The 19,756-nt window shown below is 37.2% G+C and overlaps 1 protein-coding gene across 6 annotated transcripts in view; it reads left to right on the plus strand.

Annotated features, from left to right (window-relative positions):
* LOC105475542 (dynein cytoplasmic 1 intermediate chain 1) overlaps window positions 1-19,756 on the plus strand; it is a 319,181-nt gene that overhangs the window by 75,274 nt on the left and 224,151 nt on the right. For all 6 annotated transcript variants that reach the window (XM_011730892.3, XM_011730897.3, XM_011730894.3 and 3 more), the window contains one exon: window positions 18,815-18,930. In XM_011730892.3, the coding sequence (XP_011729194.1) occupies window positions 18,815-18,930 (116 nt within the window). The remainder of the gene's footprint in view (window positions 1-18,814; window positions 18,931-19,756) is intronic.

Consider the following 19,756-nt stretch of genomic DNA (forward strand, 5'->3'; position numbering starts at 1 on the left):
CTTCTTTATTATTGATTCAATCTCCTTACTCATTATTGGCCTCTTCTGATTTTCTGTTTCTTTATAATTAAATTTTTGGTAGATTGCAGATGTCAAGGAATTTATCCATTTCTTTTAGGTTATTCTATTTGTTGTCATATAATTGTTCATAATAGTCCCTTATGATTCTTTGTATTTATGTTTTACCAGTTATAATATCTTCTTTTATATTTTTGATTTTGAGTCTTCTCTTTTTTCCTTAGTTAGCCCAGCTAAAAGTTTGTGAATTTTGTCTTTTCAAAAAAATTAGTTCTTCATCAATCTTTTGTATTGCTTTTCTAGTCTTTATTTTTCTTCTTTATTTATTTATTTATTTATTTATTTATTTATTTATTTTTTATTATTATTTTGAGATGGAGTCTCACTTTGCCACCCAGGCTGGAGTGTAGTGGCGCAATCTTGGCTCACTGCAACATCCGTCTCCTGGGTTCAAGCGATTCTCCTGCCTCAGCCTCCCAAGTAGCGGGGATTACAGGTGCCCATCACCACACGCAGCTGATTTTTGTATTATCAGTAGAGACGGGATTTCACCATTTTGGCCAGGCTGGTCTTGAACTGCTGACCTCAGGTGATCCTCCTGCCTTGGCCTCCCGAAGTGCTGGGATTACAGGCGTGAGCCACCACACCCGGTCTCTTCTCTAATTTATATTTCCTTCTATTAACTTTGAGCTTCATTTGTTCTTGTTTTTCTAGTTCCTTAAGGTGAAACATTAGATTATTTAATTTCTTTCTTCTTTTTTGATGTAGATATTTATTGCTATAAACTTTTATTCCATAAGTTTTTGTGTGTTGTGTTTCCGTTTTTGCTTGTCTCAAGAAATTTTTACATTTATCTTTTTTTTTTATTTATTTATTTATTATTATTATACTTTAAGTTGTAGGGTACATGTGCATAACGTGCAGGTTTGTTACATATGTATACTTGTGCCATGTTGGTGTGCTGCACCCATCAACTTGTCATTTACATCAGGTATAACTCCCAATGCAATCCCTCCCCCCTCCCCCCTCCCCATGACAGGCCCCTGTGTGTGATGTTCCCCTTCCTGAGTCCAAGTGATCTCATTGTTCAGTTCCCACCTATGAGTGAGAGCATGCGGTGTTTGGTTTTCTGTTCTTGTGATAGATTGCTAAGAATGATGGTTTCCAGCTGCATCCATGTCCCTACAAAGGACACAAACTCATCCTTTTTGATGGCTGCATAGTATTCCATGGTGTATATGTGCCACATTTTCTTAATCCAGTCTGTCACTGATGGACATTTGGGTTGATTCCAAGTCTTTGCTATTGTGAATAGTGCTGCAATAAACAGACGAGTGCATGTGTCTTTATAGCAGCATAATTTATAATCCTTTGGGTATATACCCAGTAATGGGATGGCTGGGTCATATGGTACATCTAGTTCTAGATCCTTGAGGAATCGCCATACTGTTTTCCATAATGGTTGAACTAGTTTACAATCCCACCAACAGTGTAAAAGTGTTCCTATTTCTCCACATCCTCTCCAGCACCTGTTGTTTCCTGACTTTTTAATGATCGCCATTCTAACTGGTGTGAGATGGTATCTCATTGTGGTTTTGATTTGCATTTCTCTGATGGCCAGTGATGATGAGCATTTTTTCATGTGTCTGTTGGCTGTATGAATGTCTTCTTTTGAGAAATGTCTGTTCATATCCTTTGCCCACTTTTTGATGGGGTTGTTTGTTTTTTTCTTGTAAATTTGTTACATTTATCTTTTAACTTCTTCTTTGACTCATTGGTTGCTTAGCAGGGTATTGTTTAATTTTCATGCATTTGTGAATTTTCTGAAATTCCTTCTGTTATTGACTTCTAGCTTTATACCATTGTGGTCAGAAAAGACACTTGATAAGATTTTAGTCTTTTTAGATGCTATGGTTTAAATGTTTGTCTCCTAAACTCATGTTGAAATTAATTGCCATTGTGACAGTATTAAGAAGTGAGATCTTTAAGAGGTCATTAGGTCATGAGAGCCTTTCCTTCATGAATAGATTAGTGTCATTATCATGATAATGGGCTTGTTATTATAAGACTGGATTCCTTATTAAAGGACAAATTCAGCTCCCTTTTGTCTCTCTTGCCCTCTTCTTGCCCTTCTATCAGGGGAAGACATGGCAAGAAAGCTCTTGCCATATTTGGTCCCTTGATCCTCAATCTTAGACATCCCAGTCTCGAGAACTGTGAGCCAGTAAATTGCTGTTCATTATAAATTAGCCAGTTTGTGGTACTCTGTTATAATAGCACAAAATAAAGTAAGACATTAGATTTGTTAAGACTTTGTTTGTGGCCTAACAATGATCTATTATAGAAAATGTTCCATTTGCAAGTTGAGAAGAATGTATATTTTACAGCTGATGGATGGAATGTTCTGTTTATATCTGCTTGGTCTGTTTGGTCTATTGTGAAATTTAAACCTTATGTGTCTTTATTGATTTTCTGTCTGCCAAAAGTGGAATGTTGACGTCCCTTACGATTATTATATTGCAGCCTATCTCTCTCTTCAGATCTATTAATATTTGCTTTCTATATGTAGATATTCCCATGTTAGGTCCACATACATTTATAATTGTTATGGATATAACAACTGTGGAGTTGACCCCTTTATCCTTATACAATGACCTTGTCTCTTTTTACATTTTTGAATAAAGTCTATTTTAACATATCTAACATATATAGCTACTCCTCCCTCTTTTGGTTTACATTTGCATGGAATGTATTTTTTTTTCATCTCTTTATTTTCAATCTATGTGTGTCCTTGAAGTGAGTCTCTTGTAGGCAGCGTATTTTTTATCCATTCAGCCACTTATGTCTTTTGATTGGAGAATTTAATCCATTTATATTCAAGATAATAATTGATAGGTAAAAATATTCTACTAACATTTTGTTAATTATTTTTTACTTGTTTTGTAGATCCTTTGTTCTTTGCTTCATGTCTTGCTGTGTTCTTTTGTGGTTAAGTGATTTTCTCTGGTGGTATGTTTTGATTTCATGCTTTTTATTTTTTGTGTATCTACTATAGGTTTTTGCTTTGTGGTTACCATGAGGCTTACAGCAAACATAGGCATAGATATTTTATATTGTATTAAGGTGGTAACAACTTAATTTTGCTTGCAAGAAGAAAACTCTGTACTTTTACTACGGTTTCCTCCCACATTTTGAATTTATGTCACAATATGTATTTTTTTATATTGCATATCCAAATTATTGTTTCTCTTGTTATTTTTAATAGTTTTGTCTTTTAACCTTTATGTTAAAAATGTTAGTTGTTTACACACCACCATTAGATTATTAGATTATTCTGAATTTGACCGTGCACTTACTTTTAACAGTGAGTTTCTTAATTTCAGATGTTTTTGTGTTACTCATGTTAATATAAAAATTTTACACAGGTTAAATTTAATACGGTTTAATTGAGCAAAGAACAGTTCACAAATCAGACAGGCCCCTGAACCAGAATAGATTCAGAGCAACTTGATGCTGCTGCATGGTTGGAGAGGATTTATAGACAGAAAAAAAAAAGTGACATACAGAAAATGGAAATGAGGTACAGAAACAGATGAATTGGCTACAGCTCAGCATGCCACAGGTGAGCCCAATATAAACAGTTGGCCACCTTTTTTTTGGCCAAAGCTTGGTGATAGGTACAAGAGTAGGTTACAGTCTATTTACACATCCAGATAGGTTGCAGTTCACTATGTATGAAGGAACCATTAGGCAAAACTTAAAATATAGAAGGAGACAGCTTTAGGCTAAACTTAATTTTATTTTCATTAGTATCCTTTTCTGTCAGCTTGAAGAACTCCCTTCAATTTTTCTTGTAAAACAGGTGTGATGATGATGAACTCCTTCAGTTTTTGTTTGGGAAAATTGTTATCTATACTTCATTTCTGAAGGACAGTTTTGCTGGATACAATATTCTTAGTTTGCAGACTTTCTTTCCCTTTCATAGTTTGAATATATCATCCCACTCTCTCCTGATCTGCACAATTTCTGCTGAGAAATTTGCTGCTAGTCATATTCAAAATCTTTTATATGTTATTTGCTTCCTTTTCTATCTTCAGAATCCTCTCTTTGTCTTTGGTTTTGGACAGTTTGATTATAAGATTACTTTGGGTAGCTTTGTTTGGATTGAATCTGACTGGAGACCATTGATCGTCCTGTACCTGGATATTTATATTTTTCTCCAAATTTGGAAAGCTTTCTGCTGTTAAAGTCATGTGTTGCTTAATGATGGAGATGTGTTCTGAGAAATGCATTGTTTGGTGATTTTGCCATTGAGAAAACATCACAGAATATACTTACACAAGTGTTGATGGTATATACCCTATGAGGCTCCTAAGTGATAGGGTATAGCCTATTGCTCTTAGGCTACAAACCTGTATGGCATGTTACTATTTTGAATACTGTAGGCAGTTGTAGCACAATGGTAAATATCTGTGTATCTTAACTGTATCTAAACATGGAAAAGGTACAGTAAAAATATGGTATACAAGATAGAAAATGGTATACCTGTATAGGGAACTTACCATGAATGGAGCTTATAGGACTGGAAGTTGCTCTGGGTGAGTTAGTGAGTGGGTGGTAAGTGAATATGAAGGTCTAGAACATTAATGTACACCATAGACTTTATAAATACTATACTTAGGCTGTACTAAATTTATAATTTTTTCCTTTCTTCAATAGTAAATTAACCTTAGTTTACTGTAACATTTTTACTTTATAAACTTTGTAATCTTTTTAGCTTGTTGACTCTTTTGCAATAACATTTAGCTTAAAACACAAATGCATTCTACAGCAGTACAAAAATATATATTTTTTAATGTTCTTATTCTATAAGCTTTTTCTATTTAACTTTTTCTTTCCTTTTTAAACTTTTTTGTTAAGAACTGTGACATAAACATGCACATTAGCCTAAGCATACACAGTGTGAGGGTCATTAATATCACTGTCTTTCACCTCCACATTTTGTCCCACTGGATGGTCTTCAGGGGCAATAATACACGTGAAGCTGTAATGTCCTATGATAACAATGCCTTCTTCTGGAATACCTCCTGAAGGACCTGGCTGAGCCTCTTCATTAGAAATGTCAACCTTTTCAGAAATATGTTGATGGCAGTTTCTTTTTTTCATCATCATTTGCTTGTAAGCAAATAATGTACTACAGACATTCCTTTCTATTAATGAAAACATTTTGGTATTGAGGTTCATTTTCAGAATTTTTATGGTTGCTGTTGAGGTCTGAAAAATTTTTGTAAACTTTCACTTTTTGTTTTCTCTTATTTCTTCTTCAGCTGTGTGTTCCTGTTTCAGGTTTAACAACTCTTCATTAGTCAGTTCCTCGGGAATAACCTCTAGGGATTCTTCAATGCCATCCTGATTCCAACCCAGGTTAAAGTTGGTTTGCTGGCTGGGTGTGGTGGTTCACGCCTGTAATTCCAGCACTTTGGGAGGCTGAGGCAGGTGGATCACGAGGTCAGGAGTTCAAGACCAGTCTGGCCAAGATGGTGAAACCCCATCTCTACTAAAAACACAAAAAATAGCTGGGCGTGGTGGCAGGTGCCTATAATCTCAGCTACTCGGGAGGCTGGGGCAGGAGAATCACTTGAGTCTGGGGGGCGGAGGTTGCAGTGAGCCAAGATCCCGCCACTGCACTCCAGCCTGGGCGACAGAGTGAGACTCCGTCTCAGGAAAAAAAAAAAAAAAAGTTGGTTTGCCATCTCAACCATAGCCTTGTTGACATTTGTAGCTTCTTTATCCTTACCAAATCCTTTGATGTCATGGAGAAGACACTTGAGTGTTTTCCTGATGTCATTCATACACTCCTTGGTGACATAACTCCAAGCCCAAGCAAGGTTCTTGATGCAGTCATAGATGTTGTAATCCTTCCAGAATTGCACCCATGTCTTCTCAGTGCCTTCTTGCATTGCAGCAATAGCTTGGGTAAAGGTCTTCATTAGACAGTAGGCCTCAAAAGCTGCTATAATTTTTTGATTCATTGTTTGGATCAAAGAGGTGGTATTTTGAGGGAGAAACACCACGTTTATTTGGGATGAAGATCACCAATAAAAGGAGTATGTGCAGAAACATTATTAATGATAAACAAAATCTTGACAGATATGTTATTCTCTAAATAGGAAGTTTTCATTTTGTTGGCATAGCAATTCAGGAGGGCACTTTGGAAGAGGAGCTGGGTCATGCATGACTTCTTATTGTTCCTGTAGTACACTGGCAATGTGTGCTTATTGATATTGAAGACCCTAGGGTTCTCACTGTGCGAGAACACAATGGGTTTCAATTTGTAGCCTGCAATATTGCCCCAAAGCAAGACTGTTACCCTGTCCTTAAATGCCTTGAAATGTGATGTTAACTTAGCCTTCTTATGGATGTAAGTCCTTTCAGGCATTGTTTCCACAATAGAGAGGTTTCATCCACTTTGAAGATTTACTCTGACAAGTAATTTTCCTCCACAATCAGCTTATCTAGAGTTTCTAAAAATTCAACTGTCTTCACATCAGCACCTGCAGACTCACCTGTCACTTTCATATCATGTAGTGAATAAAGATTCTTAAATCATTTAAACTACCTAGACTAGCAGTAAATTCAACATCATAGTCACATCTAGCCTTTTCTTTCAACGTCACAAACTTTTTGCTTTGGCTGTGGTCATTGTGGTCCTAAGAGGAATACAATTCTATGCCTGGTTTTCAATCCAGGTCATTAGAAGTTTTTTGCATATCTGATATAGGCCCTTCTTGAGTATTTGTTAGTCTAGTTGTCTTCAATGAAGTAGATCCTTTAACAGATTCCATCACTTTGTTCTTGTTCTTTAAGATAATAGCTGTGGCTGAAAGGGACAGGCCTCACTAGTGAGGAATAGTCATAACTGATTTTCCACCTTTGTAATCCTTAATTACTTTTAAATTTATTTCCAGGTCAATCACTTGATATAGCCTCTTACTGGTAACATTAGCAGTGGATTTTGTATGCTTAGGGGCCATGATGAAAAAAATAACATCAGATTAAGTCAAGCACAAGATAAAATGATGCATTAATGAGACATAGTAATCATGAGATATATGCTGCTGCTGGCATAACACTGCATACTGTTGTGCAGTAAACTTTTGTTAATTAGTAGAAAGAGTACACTCTAACAATCAAAAGTATGGTAAATACATAAACCAATATCATAGTCATTTATTATCATTATCAATTATATACTGTACATAATTATATGTGCTATACTTTTATATGAATGGCATTGCAGTGGGTTTGTAAACACCAATAATACCACAAACATGTCTAATGTATTGCACTATGATGTTACAACAGCTATGATGTCACTAGGTTATAGAAATTTTTCAACTCTAATAATCTTGTGGGACCACCATCATACATATGATGCATTGTTGAAGAAAACATGATTATGTGGTTCATGATAGTATTTCTTTAAATAAGCTTTCTACCTTTTTATCTTTTTTACTCCTTCTTAAACTCCTAAGACTCAAAATGTATCCTTTAATTCTATTCTATGAATCCCATAAGCGTTCTTTATTGCTTTTCATTCTTTTTTCCCTTACATTATATTTTTATTATATTTATTATTTTTATAATATATTTGTTATATTGTATTATATTGATACATAATATATTAATGTATTTATTATATATAATATATTGTATTAATAAATATATTAAACATAATACATATGATATATTTATTATATAATATAATATATTATATTAATATATTTATTATATTTTCCCTTATATTTTCAAATTACGTGTCTTCAAGTTCATAAATTCTTCTGCTTGGTCAATTCTGCTGTTGACGTTCTCTGTTCCATTTTTCATTTTGTTTTTGTATCTTTCAGTTCCAGGATTTTTGGGTTTTTTAAAAATAATTTCAACCTCCCTGTTAAATGTCTTATTCTGGTCACTTGTTGTTTTCCTTATTTCATTGAATTGTTTCTCTGTATTTTCTTGAAGTTTGCTGAGCATCCTCAAAACAATTATTTTGAATTCTTTGTCAGGCAGTTCATATATCTCCTTTTCTGTAGGGTCAGTCACTGGCACAGTATTTTGACCCTTTGGGAATGTCATGTTTCCCTGATTGTTTTTGATTCTCAAGGCTGTGCATCAGTGTCTGTGCATTTGAAGAATGTACATGCTTAATCCAGTCTCCACAGACTAGCTTTGTCTGGTAAGTCCCTTCCACATTCACCTTATCCAGAGATTCTGGGCAGGCCATCTGGCATGGCTCCAAAGTCCCAGTCCACTGGGGCTGATGTGGTGTTGGGGTATACATGAAGCCTGAGGCGGCTGCAGCAGACTGGAAGCCCTTGGCAGCTGAAGCAGGCTGGAAGCCCTTGGCAGCTGAAGCCTGCCTGCCACTGAGAGCTGTCTGGAATCTCCTGTCACTGAGAGCTGTCTGGAATCTGAGGCTGCTGAAGTCTGCATGATAGTGGTGTGAATCAGAGACTGAGTCCACGTTGCAGGCATAAAGCTGGAGGCTACAGGATCCTGCCTGGTGCTAGGGCAGGTCTGTAGGCTCAGTTTGCAAGTACCAGCCTGGCATCTGGGGCCATGGGGTCTGCCTGGTGCTGGATTTTACTTTTGTGAGCCTGGTGTTGGGATCCAAGGAAAAGTCCTGTGCTTGCCTCCCTCTCCTTCTCCCCAGTTGATGGTAACTCTCTTCATACTGTGCCACCTGGCATTGGTGATGTGGGTAATGTAAAACTGTCCCTTTTGCCCTCTTCAATGTGTATTTTCTTATTATTGTGCTACAACCAGGTTCTATGATTGCTCCATTGTTTTCCTTCACTCTTGTGAAGGTATTTTCATGCATGGTTATTCAAATTAATGTTTCTCTGGGAGGACAATTGCTGGAGAGTCATATTCTGCCATTTTGCTCCACCCCTCTCTTACCTTTTATTCCTATTTGCTTTTTGATTAATGTATTCTATCTCGTTATTCTCTCTCTATCATAAGGATCTGGCATAGTGCTTTGCCCATCATTTGCAGTTGCTTATATGATGTTGACCAAAGTAGTTCTTTTGCCATTCATCCAGGAAACTGTATCCCACCCATGTAAAAATATTGTAGAAGGAAGAAAATAGCACCATTATCACTCTCATTCTGAGGGACTCATCTTTCAGAAACTCACCTGAAGAAATTTTAGAATACTAGGAAAATCTGTGGCACCATCTTTAATGTATACTGACGATGAAATATCATTATATGAATAGCAGGAGTAAAAGTTAATAGATATTATTTTATCCTTGGCCTAAGAATATGAAGATATTCTTTTATTCCTTGGTCTTGACTTACTTTGTCATCTGGTCAAATAATTCTTTGTCTCTGAGAATACCTTTCTTAGTCCATTTCTGCTATTATAACTAAATACCACAGGCTGTGTAATTTATAAATAATATAGATTTATTTCTCACAGTTCTGAAGGTTGGGAAGTCCAAGAACAATGTACTGGTTTGGTGTCTTGTGAGGGCCTTATTGCTGCAACCTCACATGGCAAAAGGGCAAATCCTGTATCCTCACATGGCAGAAGGTAGAAGGGCAAAAAGGACCTAAGCTAATTTCTTGTAGCCCTTTCATTAGGCATTAATTAATTCATGAGGGAATACCCTTCATGATGTAATTACTTTCCAAAAGACCCCCCATCTTTTAATACTACAATGGGGTTTAAATTTCAATATAAATTTTGGAGGAGACACACTCATACCATAACAACATCTGATCCTGGTTTTATCTGCTTGCCTTTCAGGAATCATTCCTGCTCTAGAAACTGCCTATTATTGCAATGACCCCTTTTGGTTTCCTGGCTTCTGAGTGCCACACTCTGGCTTCTGACTCAAGCTCCTGCCTCTGCCACCTTATCTACCTATTATACTCCTCTCCTGCTACCTTATCTACCTATACTCCTCTCCTGCCACCAGATCTAACCAATGCACCATCAGCATTATAATATCCAGTTATTAAACACACTGTGATTTCTATTCAGAGACCATTGCTAAGTGTTATTTGTGATTCACAGTTTGTGGAATCTCAAGAATTTCTTCAATTCCTGAAGTATATTTTAATTCTGGCTCTTCTGTCTCTTGGTACACGTTCTTGCATTCTAATACTAAAACAAAATATTCAACTAATCTCAGAGTAGATCTATCTTGCAGCTTTACCTTCCATTTTTTGTAGTATGCATAAAAGGTACAATATTCTCTGATATGGGCCTTTATTTGAGGATTAGCTGGTGACATCTATGGAATTCTCACAGCAGCCATCTTACCTAGAACTTTGGCTGTCTGAAGCCAGTTCTCCAATGCTGTCATGTTCCAAGTCATAGAGGTAGTACAGCTCTCTTTTTACAATTTTTTTTTTTTTGCTTTTCTTAAATATGAAGCACGAAACATCAAGTTGGCTATATATAGTTCATCGCTGTCAGAAATCAAAGTATCTGAATTTGAATTGTATAGTATCTAACTGATTCAGTTGGACTTTAGTGATGCTCATGCTAGTGGTGGGAGTCATGCAAAAGTGTTCTGAGAGCTTTCATAACCCCTGGGAAGCTTGCAGGTGATGGGGTCTCTCCCCTTGAATCCATCCTTCATCGGTCAGATTTAGCACCTGCTTGGAGCAGGTGGCGTCAGTGAAAATCAATATTCATGGCAGAAGCCTTTCTTTTTTTCCCTGTTCAATTTTATCTCTGAACATTAAGAAAATTAAGCATAGAAAAATTGGACATCCACCGGCAAAAGAGTGAAGTTGGACCACTACCTCACATTATATAGAAAAATTAACTCAAGATAGAATACAGACCTAAATGTGAGAGCTAAAACTATAAAACTCTTAGGAGAAAACATAGGATTAAGTCTTTATATCTTTGGGTTAGGCAATGATTTTTTAGATATGTTACCAAAAGCACAAGCAACCAAAGAAAAAATAGATATATTGGATTTCATTAAAATTGAAAATATTTGCACTTCAAAATACACCATAAAGAGGCAGGAGAATAGCGTGAACCAGGAGGCGGAGATTGCAGTGAGCCGAGATCGCACCACTGTACTCCAGCCTGTGCGACAGAGCGAGACTCCCTCAAAAAAAAAAAAAAAAAAAAGAGAAAGAAGTAAAAAGGCAACCGACAGAATGGATAAAAATATTTGCAAGTCATATATTCGATAAAGCTCTAATATCCACAATTATAAACATTTCTTACAACTCAACGATTAAAAAAAACACAAATAACCCAATTTTTAAATGGGCAAAAATTCAAATAGGCATGTTCTCCAAAGAAGATATACAAATGGCCAGTAAGTTCAAGAAAAAGATACTCAACATCATTAGCCATCAGAGAAACATGATTCAAAACCAAAGTGAGATATCACTTCATATTCACTGGGATGCTATAATAAAATAAACAGATAATGAAAGTTGAGGAGGATGTAAAGCAATTAGAATGCTAATACACTGCTAGTGGGAATGTAAAGTGGCACAGACACTTTGGAAAATAATTTGACAGGTCCTCAAAATGTTAAATATATAATCACCTGCCATGTGACCCAGCAGTTCCACTCCTAGATACGTATTCAAGATAATTGAAACTGTCTACACAAAAATGTGTACAGCCATCTCTCCATATCTTGGGGGGATTGGTTCTAGGAATTCCCCTGTTCCCAGTTACTTAAATCTGAGTATGCTCAAGTTCTTTATAGAAACTGGTGTACATTTGCATATAACCTATGTACATCCTCCCATATAAATTAAAACATCTCTGTATTACTTATAATACCTAATACAATGTAAATGTTACATAAATTGTTGTTATAGTGTATTTTTAAAAATATAAATTTTTAAAAATAGTGATATTGTTTATCTTTGAAGATTTTTGATCAGCAGTTGGTTAAATATGCAGATATGGAACTCATGGATTCAGAGGGCCAACTGTATACAAATGTTTGTAGCAGCATTATTACTAATAACCCAAAGTGGAAACAAACAAAAAGTCTAACCACTGATGAATGGATTAAAAGTAATGTATAACCATACAGTGAAATCTTATCCATCAATAAAAAAGAATGACATAATGATACATGCTACAACATTGTTGAATCTTGAAAATATTAAACTAAGTGAAAACAGTGAGACAAAAAGGCTACATCTTTTATTATTCCATTTATTTGAAAGTAAGTAGAAAACATATTAGTGGTTGGTAAGGGCTAGGCGAGGTGGGAATGGGGAGTGACTGCCAGCATGCACAGGATTTTTGAGAGGATAACCAAAAGGTTGTATAATTAGATAGTGGTGATGGTTGCACAATTTTGTGAATATACTAATAACCACTGAATTATACAGTTTAAATAAGGAAATTTCATACCGTGTGAACTTTATTTCAATAAAAAAATTAAGGCAGTCTTGATCTTAAGTCTCTGGTCAACCACCTCTGCTGCTTCTCCGTGCCTTTCATAACCAGCTCCCTATCCAGTCCTTGATATGTCAAAATCATTTTTCCATTTAAATTTTTGGCCTTTATTTTTCAAGGTAACTAGATAGTTTCTTTGAAATCTGGTGGGTTTTCTTTAGGCCTTCACATGTAGGCACAAAACAGTGCTTCTCCTCTTATTTCAGGATGTAGATGCAATGATTCTAGAAGCTAAAGTTCCATTGTTTATAGTTCTGAAAGGAATGGAGCTCTTTTCAAAACATGTGGAGAAAGCCAAAGCATTCCAGCTTAGTAGATAACTCTATACTTTGCAAGAATTTATTCTTGATAGTACTAAAAATAGTACTTAAAGTTTTCATAACATCCCGAAATATCATTCAGGTTTTTCTCAAATTTTCCTTTATCTTTGAAATGAGAGAAGAGCCACATAGAGTGTATTTATTAGAATTCCATTGGTAATGTACATGTTTCTCATGCTTTTATATGGGAGTAAGTTTGTATAATCCTAACTTTCTTCAGCTTTAGTAGCTATCATAGATCATGCTTACATCACACTTGGAGCTTCATCGTTTTTGGATAACACAACTTTATAAGTAACTAGCAAAGTCATACTAACCTTATTGTCAGTGGATAGACAAAGTGTCAATTGAGCCAGAAATGGAAAGGGGAATGGGGACAGTGATTCATATAATAAAGTAGTTTTCTTCTTGTGATTTATAATGTCCAATCAAGGACAAATGGACAGAACCTGGGTGGATTGGACTATGCTAGTGTTAAACTGGAAATCTGTGCACCTTGAGCAGTGGCAAATAACCTTCTCAAATTTCAAGTAGCTTTATTTTTTATTCTTTATTAAGACCTGATTTTTCTTTTCAGAAGAAACGTTTCAACTTTTGTGCAATATGGATTTGCTCATCCAGCTTTCTTAGCCAAGTTGACAGGACAAGGTGAAAAGAAACTCTTAGGGGAAAGTCAAACCCTAGCTCTGGGGAGATGTTGGCTCCATGTCACTTCAGGACGAGACTAAGTCAGCTTGTCAAGGATCTGTGGTTCCACTCCCCAGTCTGGAATCATCTCTCTGACTTTTTAGTTTTATATCTAGCGAACATTCTTGAGCCAATTTCTTAATATTTTGTACACTGCAATCTACTTTCCGCAGCCCTCGTCTTCTCACCTTTCCCTTCATCTTTTTACCTGGCTTGTCTCATAGAACTTCATAGTGAAGTTCAAAGACATCTAGCTCTTTCAGTGGCACTAAAGTCTCTAGAGTAGCCTGGGATCTGATGGCAGGGTGGGGAAGCTCAAACAGGTCTGCTTAAACAATGAAGTTTTCATCTCTCCACTCTATCTAATGTTTTTAAGCCAGTGATGCTCAACCTTTAGCAGGCTTCAGAATCACCAGAGTAAGGGGTTGTGGGGAAAGGGGGAAGGTGGATAAGCTTCCTAAAAGAGATTGCCAGACCCCAACCCCAAAATTTCTGACTCAGTGGGTTGGGGTGGGGACTGTGAATTTGCCTTCTAACCATCTCCCAAGTGTCACTGCTGCTGGTGGGGTTAGGGACCACACTTTGGGTATCTGCTCTAGGATTTCTCCAGTTTTGGTTGACTCTGGGCACAATTAATCCAAATATATGAGGCTTTATTGTACTGCATAGGTGATATTGAATATTGTTTTCCCACAGTTATTTAAAGCATTATAGTTCAGTAATTTTAAAGTTTCAATAAACCCTTTTATTTTACCAAGGTGAAAATACGCCATATGATTTTAAAATGATGCTATGTCAGCCAGGACATACATAATTTGAGTCTCAATTTGTATTTCTACATTGTTTCTACCTTTTCTCCTTCTCTTCCCTTTTTTCCTCTCTCCCTTCCTGCCTCAAACATTTATTTAGTGCCTGCTCTGTACCTGACACTAAACTAAGGGCCAGGGTATCGCATAAATTAGTAAAGGATAAATAAGTATCTTTGCAGTCTAGTCATGGGATACAGACATGAAAAAGAAGTGAATACAGTCATGTGTCACATAATGATGTTTTGGTCAATGATGCACTGTATATTATGGTCATATGGTCCCATATGATTATAATACTGTATACTTACTGTATCTTTTCTATTTTTAGATACACAAATACTCAACCATTGTGCTACAACTGCCTACAGTATTTAGTACAGTAATATGCTGTACAGGGTTGTGGCCTAGGAGCAATAGGCTATCCCATCTAGTCTAGATGTATAGTAGGCTATACCATCTAGGTCTGCGTAAGTATAGTCTGTGATATTTGCACAATGACAAAATTGCTTAACATGCAATTCTCAGATGGTATACCCATCATGAAGTCACACATGACTGTACAGTGACAAGTACCAAGGGCTGTGGCAGCAGTATCTGGGTGTACAGTGAACAGGGCATGAGCTATGCAGGAGGGGTGGTGGGATGGCAGGAAAGGTATCACAGAGTCGGAACTGAGGAGCCAGCATGGAGTCTGTAGCCTAACTAGAAGGGACGGGAACTGCGATGGTATGAATGCCACAGTGTTGTCTTGCTCTTCCTCCTTTGCTTAGTTTAACTTAGAGAACATCCCTAAGCAAAAGGTCTTTGCTATGAAAGGACGAGACCTTCCGGTCATCCTTTCTGGACTGGCTAGGGCTGGGAGTGATTGTGTGGTACTTAACTCAGGAACATAATCCTTTCATTATGTCCTAATAATCTAAACCAGGCTACTTCTCAAGAATTCTCTCTCATGCTTATAAAATGATCACATGTGCTGGGACCACTATATTAGGTTTCAAGAAGTGTGCCTCAATGAGTGGATGGTCATAAGGCATTAGAGAACAGCAGGATAACAAGGTTTTTAAGTATAGTTTCCAAGTTTTTAAGTACATGGCCCTGGGACTTACTTTTGCATAGAGCCAAAGCCCAACTCTGTCACTACCTTTGTGATTTTGGAAAATTTCTTAACATCACTTGAGCTTCAGTTTTCTCATCTGTTCCAATTTTAATTGGAATATGATATAAAATTTTAATGAGGATAAAATAAGATGACATATGAAAAGTGTTTGGCATATTGTAAGTCCCTGGTTACTAAAACAGCAGCAAAATAGGCACAAAGAATAAAAGCATTTGATATAAATGCAGCTTCATCCATCCAGAGATCATATGGAAAGATACAGTAATCTACCAGTACCCTCTAAGAAGTGTTATAAGGAATTGCTTTAAAATTATAAATTATTTGAGACAGATTCACCCTCAAGCCAGAAGAATCACAAGTCTATCAGTGTCTCAGCTGATCAGTACATTGGGAAAATCGAATGATGACAACTCAGCTTTTATTTCTTTTTGATGTCTTGGGTACAAGTGGGACCCTGAACTCACAACATAGCATCAGTGAAAAACTTGTTGAAACTTTTCAATGATTGTTGAGAAAAGAAAAGGTTTTGTTTTAGTGGGATAAACACACTTACTCCACCTACGTTTTGAAAACAGATGTTTCAGAGGAAAAGAAGTTAAGGAAAAGCAAATGAACTCTCCCAAGCAGCCACATCCTATCCATGTGCCCATAGAAAGAAATTAGGAGTATGATTCTCATTTTATTGTCAGAGATCATCTTCAACTCTACTATCTTAAGGAATCTTTAATTTAGGACACTCCTAAATCTGCTTTCTCTGATTTTCTTCGACAAATATAAACATTATTATAATCCTCAGAAAAGATAAAGTAGAGCTGCTTGAGCCAAGAGCCACTTAATAGGTACCAGGCACTAAACTAAGTGCTATATAAACATTAGCTTCATTCAGTCCTCACAGCTCAATGACAGGTACCCATTTTACAGAAAAGAAACATGAGGCTTAGAGAAGTTTGTCACTTGTCCAAAGCTTTCCCCTACTATTCAGCTGTATGTTCAAAGCAGAGCTATGAACCCAGTTTCAGAATGAGTGCCTGACCTCACCATTGTGCCGTATGGTCTCACCTGCTGGTTTCAGTCCGCCATGGTGGAGTATCAAATTACACATCAGCCTCCTGTTGCCCAGCACCTGTTGCTGGTCCCAAACGAGATAGGGCTGCAGCTAACATCATGTTAGCAGGATGCCCTGGAAACCCTGCCTGTAGGTGTAGCAACCATTTAACCAGAGCTGGAGCTCCCTGGGTCTCATGCAGGTGTCCAGGGCATTGAGGGTTTAGGGTGATCTCTCTGGGCTTGGGTGACCTCAAGTTGAAGTGGATTATTTTCCACTTCCTTGTTTATAATAAACACTGATCTACTGGGGCCTCGGAAAGCAGCAGAGAGGCTTTGCCTCAAGCAGTCCTGCGATGTCTTTTCATGTTTTCTTCTTTAGGTGTTTCAAGAAAGACCCATTTCAGGCAGGAAAACATTCTTTTCTGACCCAAGGAGGTTTTAAAATAATACCTTGAATGTCTTACTTTGAAACTTTGAGGCTTTTCCCTCATTTGGTGATTTTGTTTCTGATATGTGGTGTGTACTTTCCCCATTTCTGTGTAAGAAGGGGGCAAGGTTTGTCACTTGTGCAAAGCTCAGCCTGGGCCCAGTCTGGCCTCTCTTGCATTCTGTGGCCCAGAGCTCCCGGTGAAACAGGCCCGTGTGGTCCAGGCCCGCGTGGAACCTGGGCTGCAGTCACGGTCACTTAGACCACAGAGACAGCCAGCGAGGCTTGTCCTCTAACCAGTGTTTGTTTGTTTATTTGCTTGCACCTACTTTGAGCACATCTTAGATTGTGTTCGTAACTCATAGACAAGAAGAACTTTTGTTTTCCTACAGTGTTTGGGAAATTGTATGTGAAAATTCCTAACTGTGCCATGCATTCTCTCACTTTATTCCTATTAATAATAATTTAAAGAAAAAGAAATAAGACTGTGCCATCCGCTAGTAACAATTAAGGACAATAATATGCATAGAGTACTCTTCTGTTGCTCCTAGAGAGCTAGGGAGTGCAGGATTTTGGCTAAATGGGTAGTATGCCTTTTTTTCTTTTTCTCTCGCAGGGATGCACACACTCCATGCCTGGAAATTTTTAGAAATATAGTAGAATATGTCTAATACTAATAATATAATAACTATATACTAAAAACAATGTTCCAGAAGCTGTTTTAAAATATATATGTTTGTAAATTATGTACATATGACTACATAATATATATGTGGCATATGCATTATGTGTATGTGGTACATAGACATTACCCATAACAATCATATTAGAAAGTACCTCTGTCTCCATTTTACAGATGAGGAAGCAGAGGCACAGAGAGATTAGTGACTTGTTCAAGATGAGACACACAGCTGGTAAAAAAAAGGGGTTATGTATTTAACCACCAGGTGATACTATTATACCCCCACTACTGGATGCTTCCTGGGTGTTTTAGGAGGCACTTCCGATTTTTGCAGCAACTCAAGAACTCACCAGTAAGAACCTTAGTTAGGAGTTTGAGTTGATAGAAAAACAATGGACCAATACTTGTAACCTTTCTTGTACAATTTACAAGTTGTATATACTTGGGCACATCTCTTAACGGAATCTCACTATCCTCATCTGTAAAATGGAGATTATGACATCTATCCACATACTTCATAGAGGTGTCATAAAGGCATGTAACATAATGAATCTAAAGACCCGTGAAGACCCTTCAAGTGCTACATAAATATTCAGAAATGGTTCCTTACATGGTCACAGTTAGGTCTGGAATGCTGTGCTAAGGCTTTTTCACTCTGAGCTCAGTGCCCCCTTTCACTCTTCTGTGCTCTATCAGTGTGTCTTTCAAGCAAATTCATATGCTGATCTGTGTTAGTTCCTATTCTGCAGAATTGAGAAGCGTTATACTCACCCTTTAAATACAATCCCCTCACTGCTATGATGGAGAATGTGTTACACCACAAAGGAACCCACCTCTCTTTTTGTGTTTTCAGATTTAAGAAACATTACTTTCCTTTTCTCCTTCTTTCCTAAGAGACTAGAATCCTGTATTGCAAGTGACAGTTCCCTCAATAAATTTTAACCAAGCAGAATCTGGGATGCTTAGAATGGAAGAGGTCTCATGTAAGCTGGACCAAGACTTTACAGATAGGAAAATTGAGGGTCTTATCTGACATCACCCAGCCTATAAGGGCCAACGTGGGCCAAGAGCCCACATGTCCTGACTTCCAGCCCAGAGCCAGTTCTGCTTCATGATCCTGCCCCTTGCACTCAGAAGCTGAGGGTATTTGTGGTTTGTTTGTTTTAGTGCTTGCTTTTATTACTGATAGCTCTTCCGCAAGGAATGCCTCCCCTCTCTAAGCATTTATTCTTTGTTACTTACAGAAGAAGACTGCATAAACTGGGCGTGTCAAAGGTCACCCAAGTGGATTTCCTGCCAAGGGAAGTAGTATCCTACTCAAAGGAGACCCAGACTCCTCTTGCCACACATCAGTCTGAAGGTAAACTATGTCTTCGGCTTACTTTCCTTATTATCTCTGGAGAAATCGCCAGGAAGTAACATCTTCCTTATTGATTTCCTCTTACAATAAGAACTCTTCATAGGATACAAACTGATAACACTGAAAGCCAAAGGCTCCTCTGAGTTTGAAAGCTATGGAGAGGGAACTCAATGATACTCTTCCAAGTGACCTGGCAACTTTAAATTAGATAAACTAAAGAGGTTTATCTCACTACATCGAAATCATGTAAGGAGAACAAAAATCATCAAAGAACAATATTATAGAAATAGTGCTGAATTTTATCAATAAGAATACATTAAGCATACCTTAAGAATCTTAAGCATACATTAAGATTCATCATTTGCATGGGTTAGCAAACTATAGCCCACCACCTGTTCCCAGAAATAAGGTGCTATTAGAATACAGCCACATCCAACCATTGACATCTGTGGTTACTTTATTGCTGCAGTGGCAGGGCTGAGAGGTTGTGAAAGAGACCTTATGGCTCAAAAAGCCTAAAATCTTTACTATAACCTGGCCCTTTACAGAAAACCTTTGCTGACCACTGATTTGGTTTGCCAATTGAGGTGACAACACACGAGAGTTTCTGACCACAATTTAAAAGTATTTTCCCGTGCAAACTTCCATTGAGGTGAATGGAAATTGAACCCCATAACTTCTTTGTGTATGCCAGAAAATATCAAGTGAAAAAGTCACATATGGATATCAGAGAATCATAAAAATACACTCATAAGAGAAGTCGAAGTTGATAAATACCTCCTAGAATTCAAAACTTTATCAGAGCAAGATTATGCAAAAGCAGAAG

This window comes from Macaca nemestrina, chromosome 4 (genome assembly GCF_043159975.1).
Source record: "Macaca nemestrina isolate mMacNem1 chromosome 4, mMacNem.hap1, whole genome shotgun sequence".
NCBI lineage: Eukaryota > Metazoa > Chordata > Mammalia > Primates > Cercopithecidae > Macaca > Macaca nemestrina.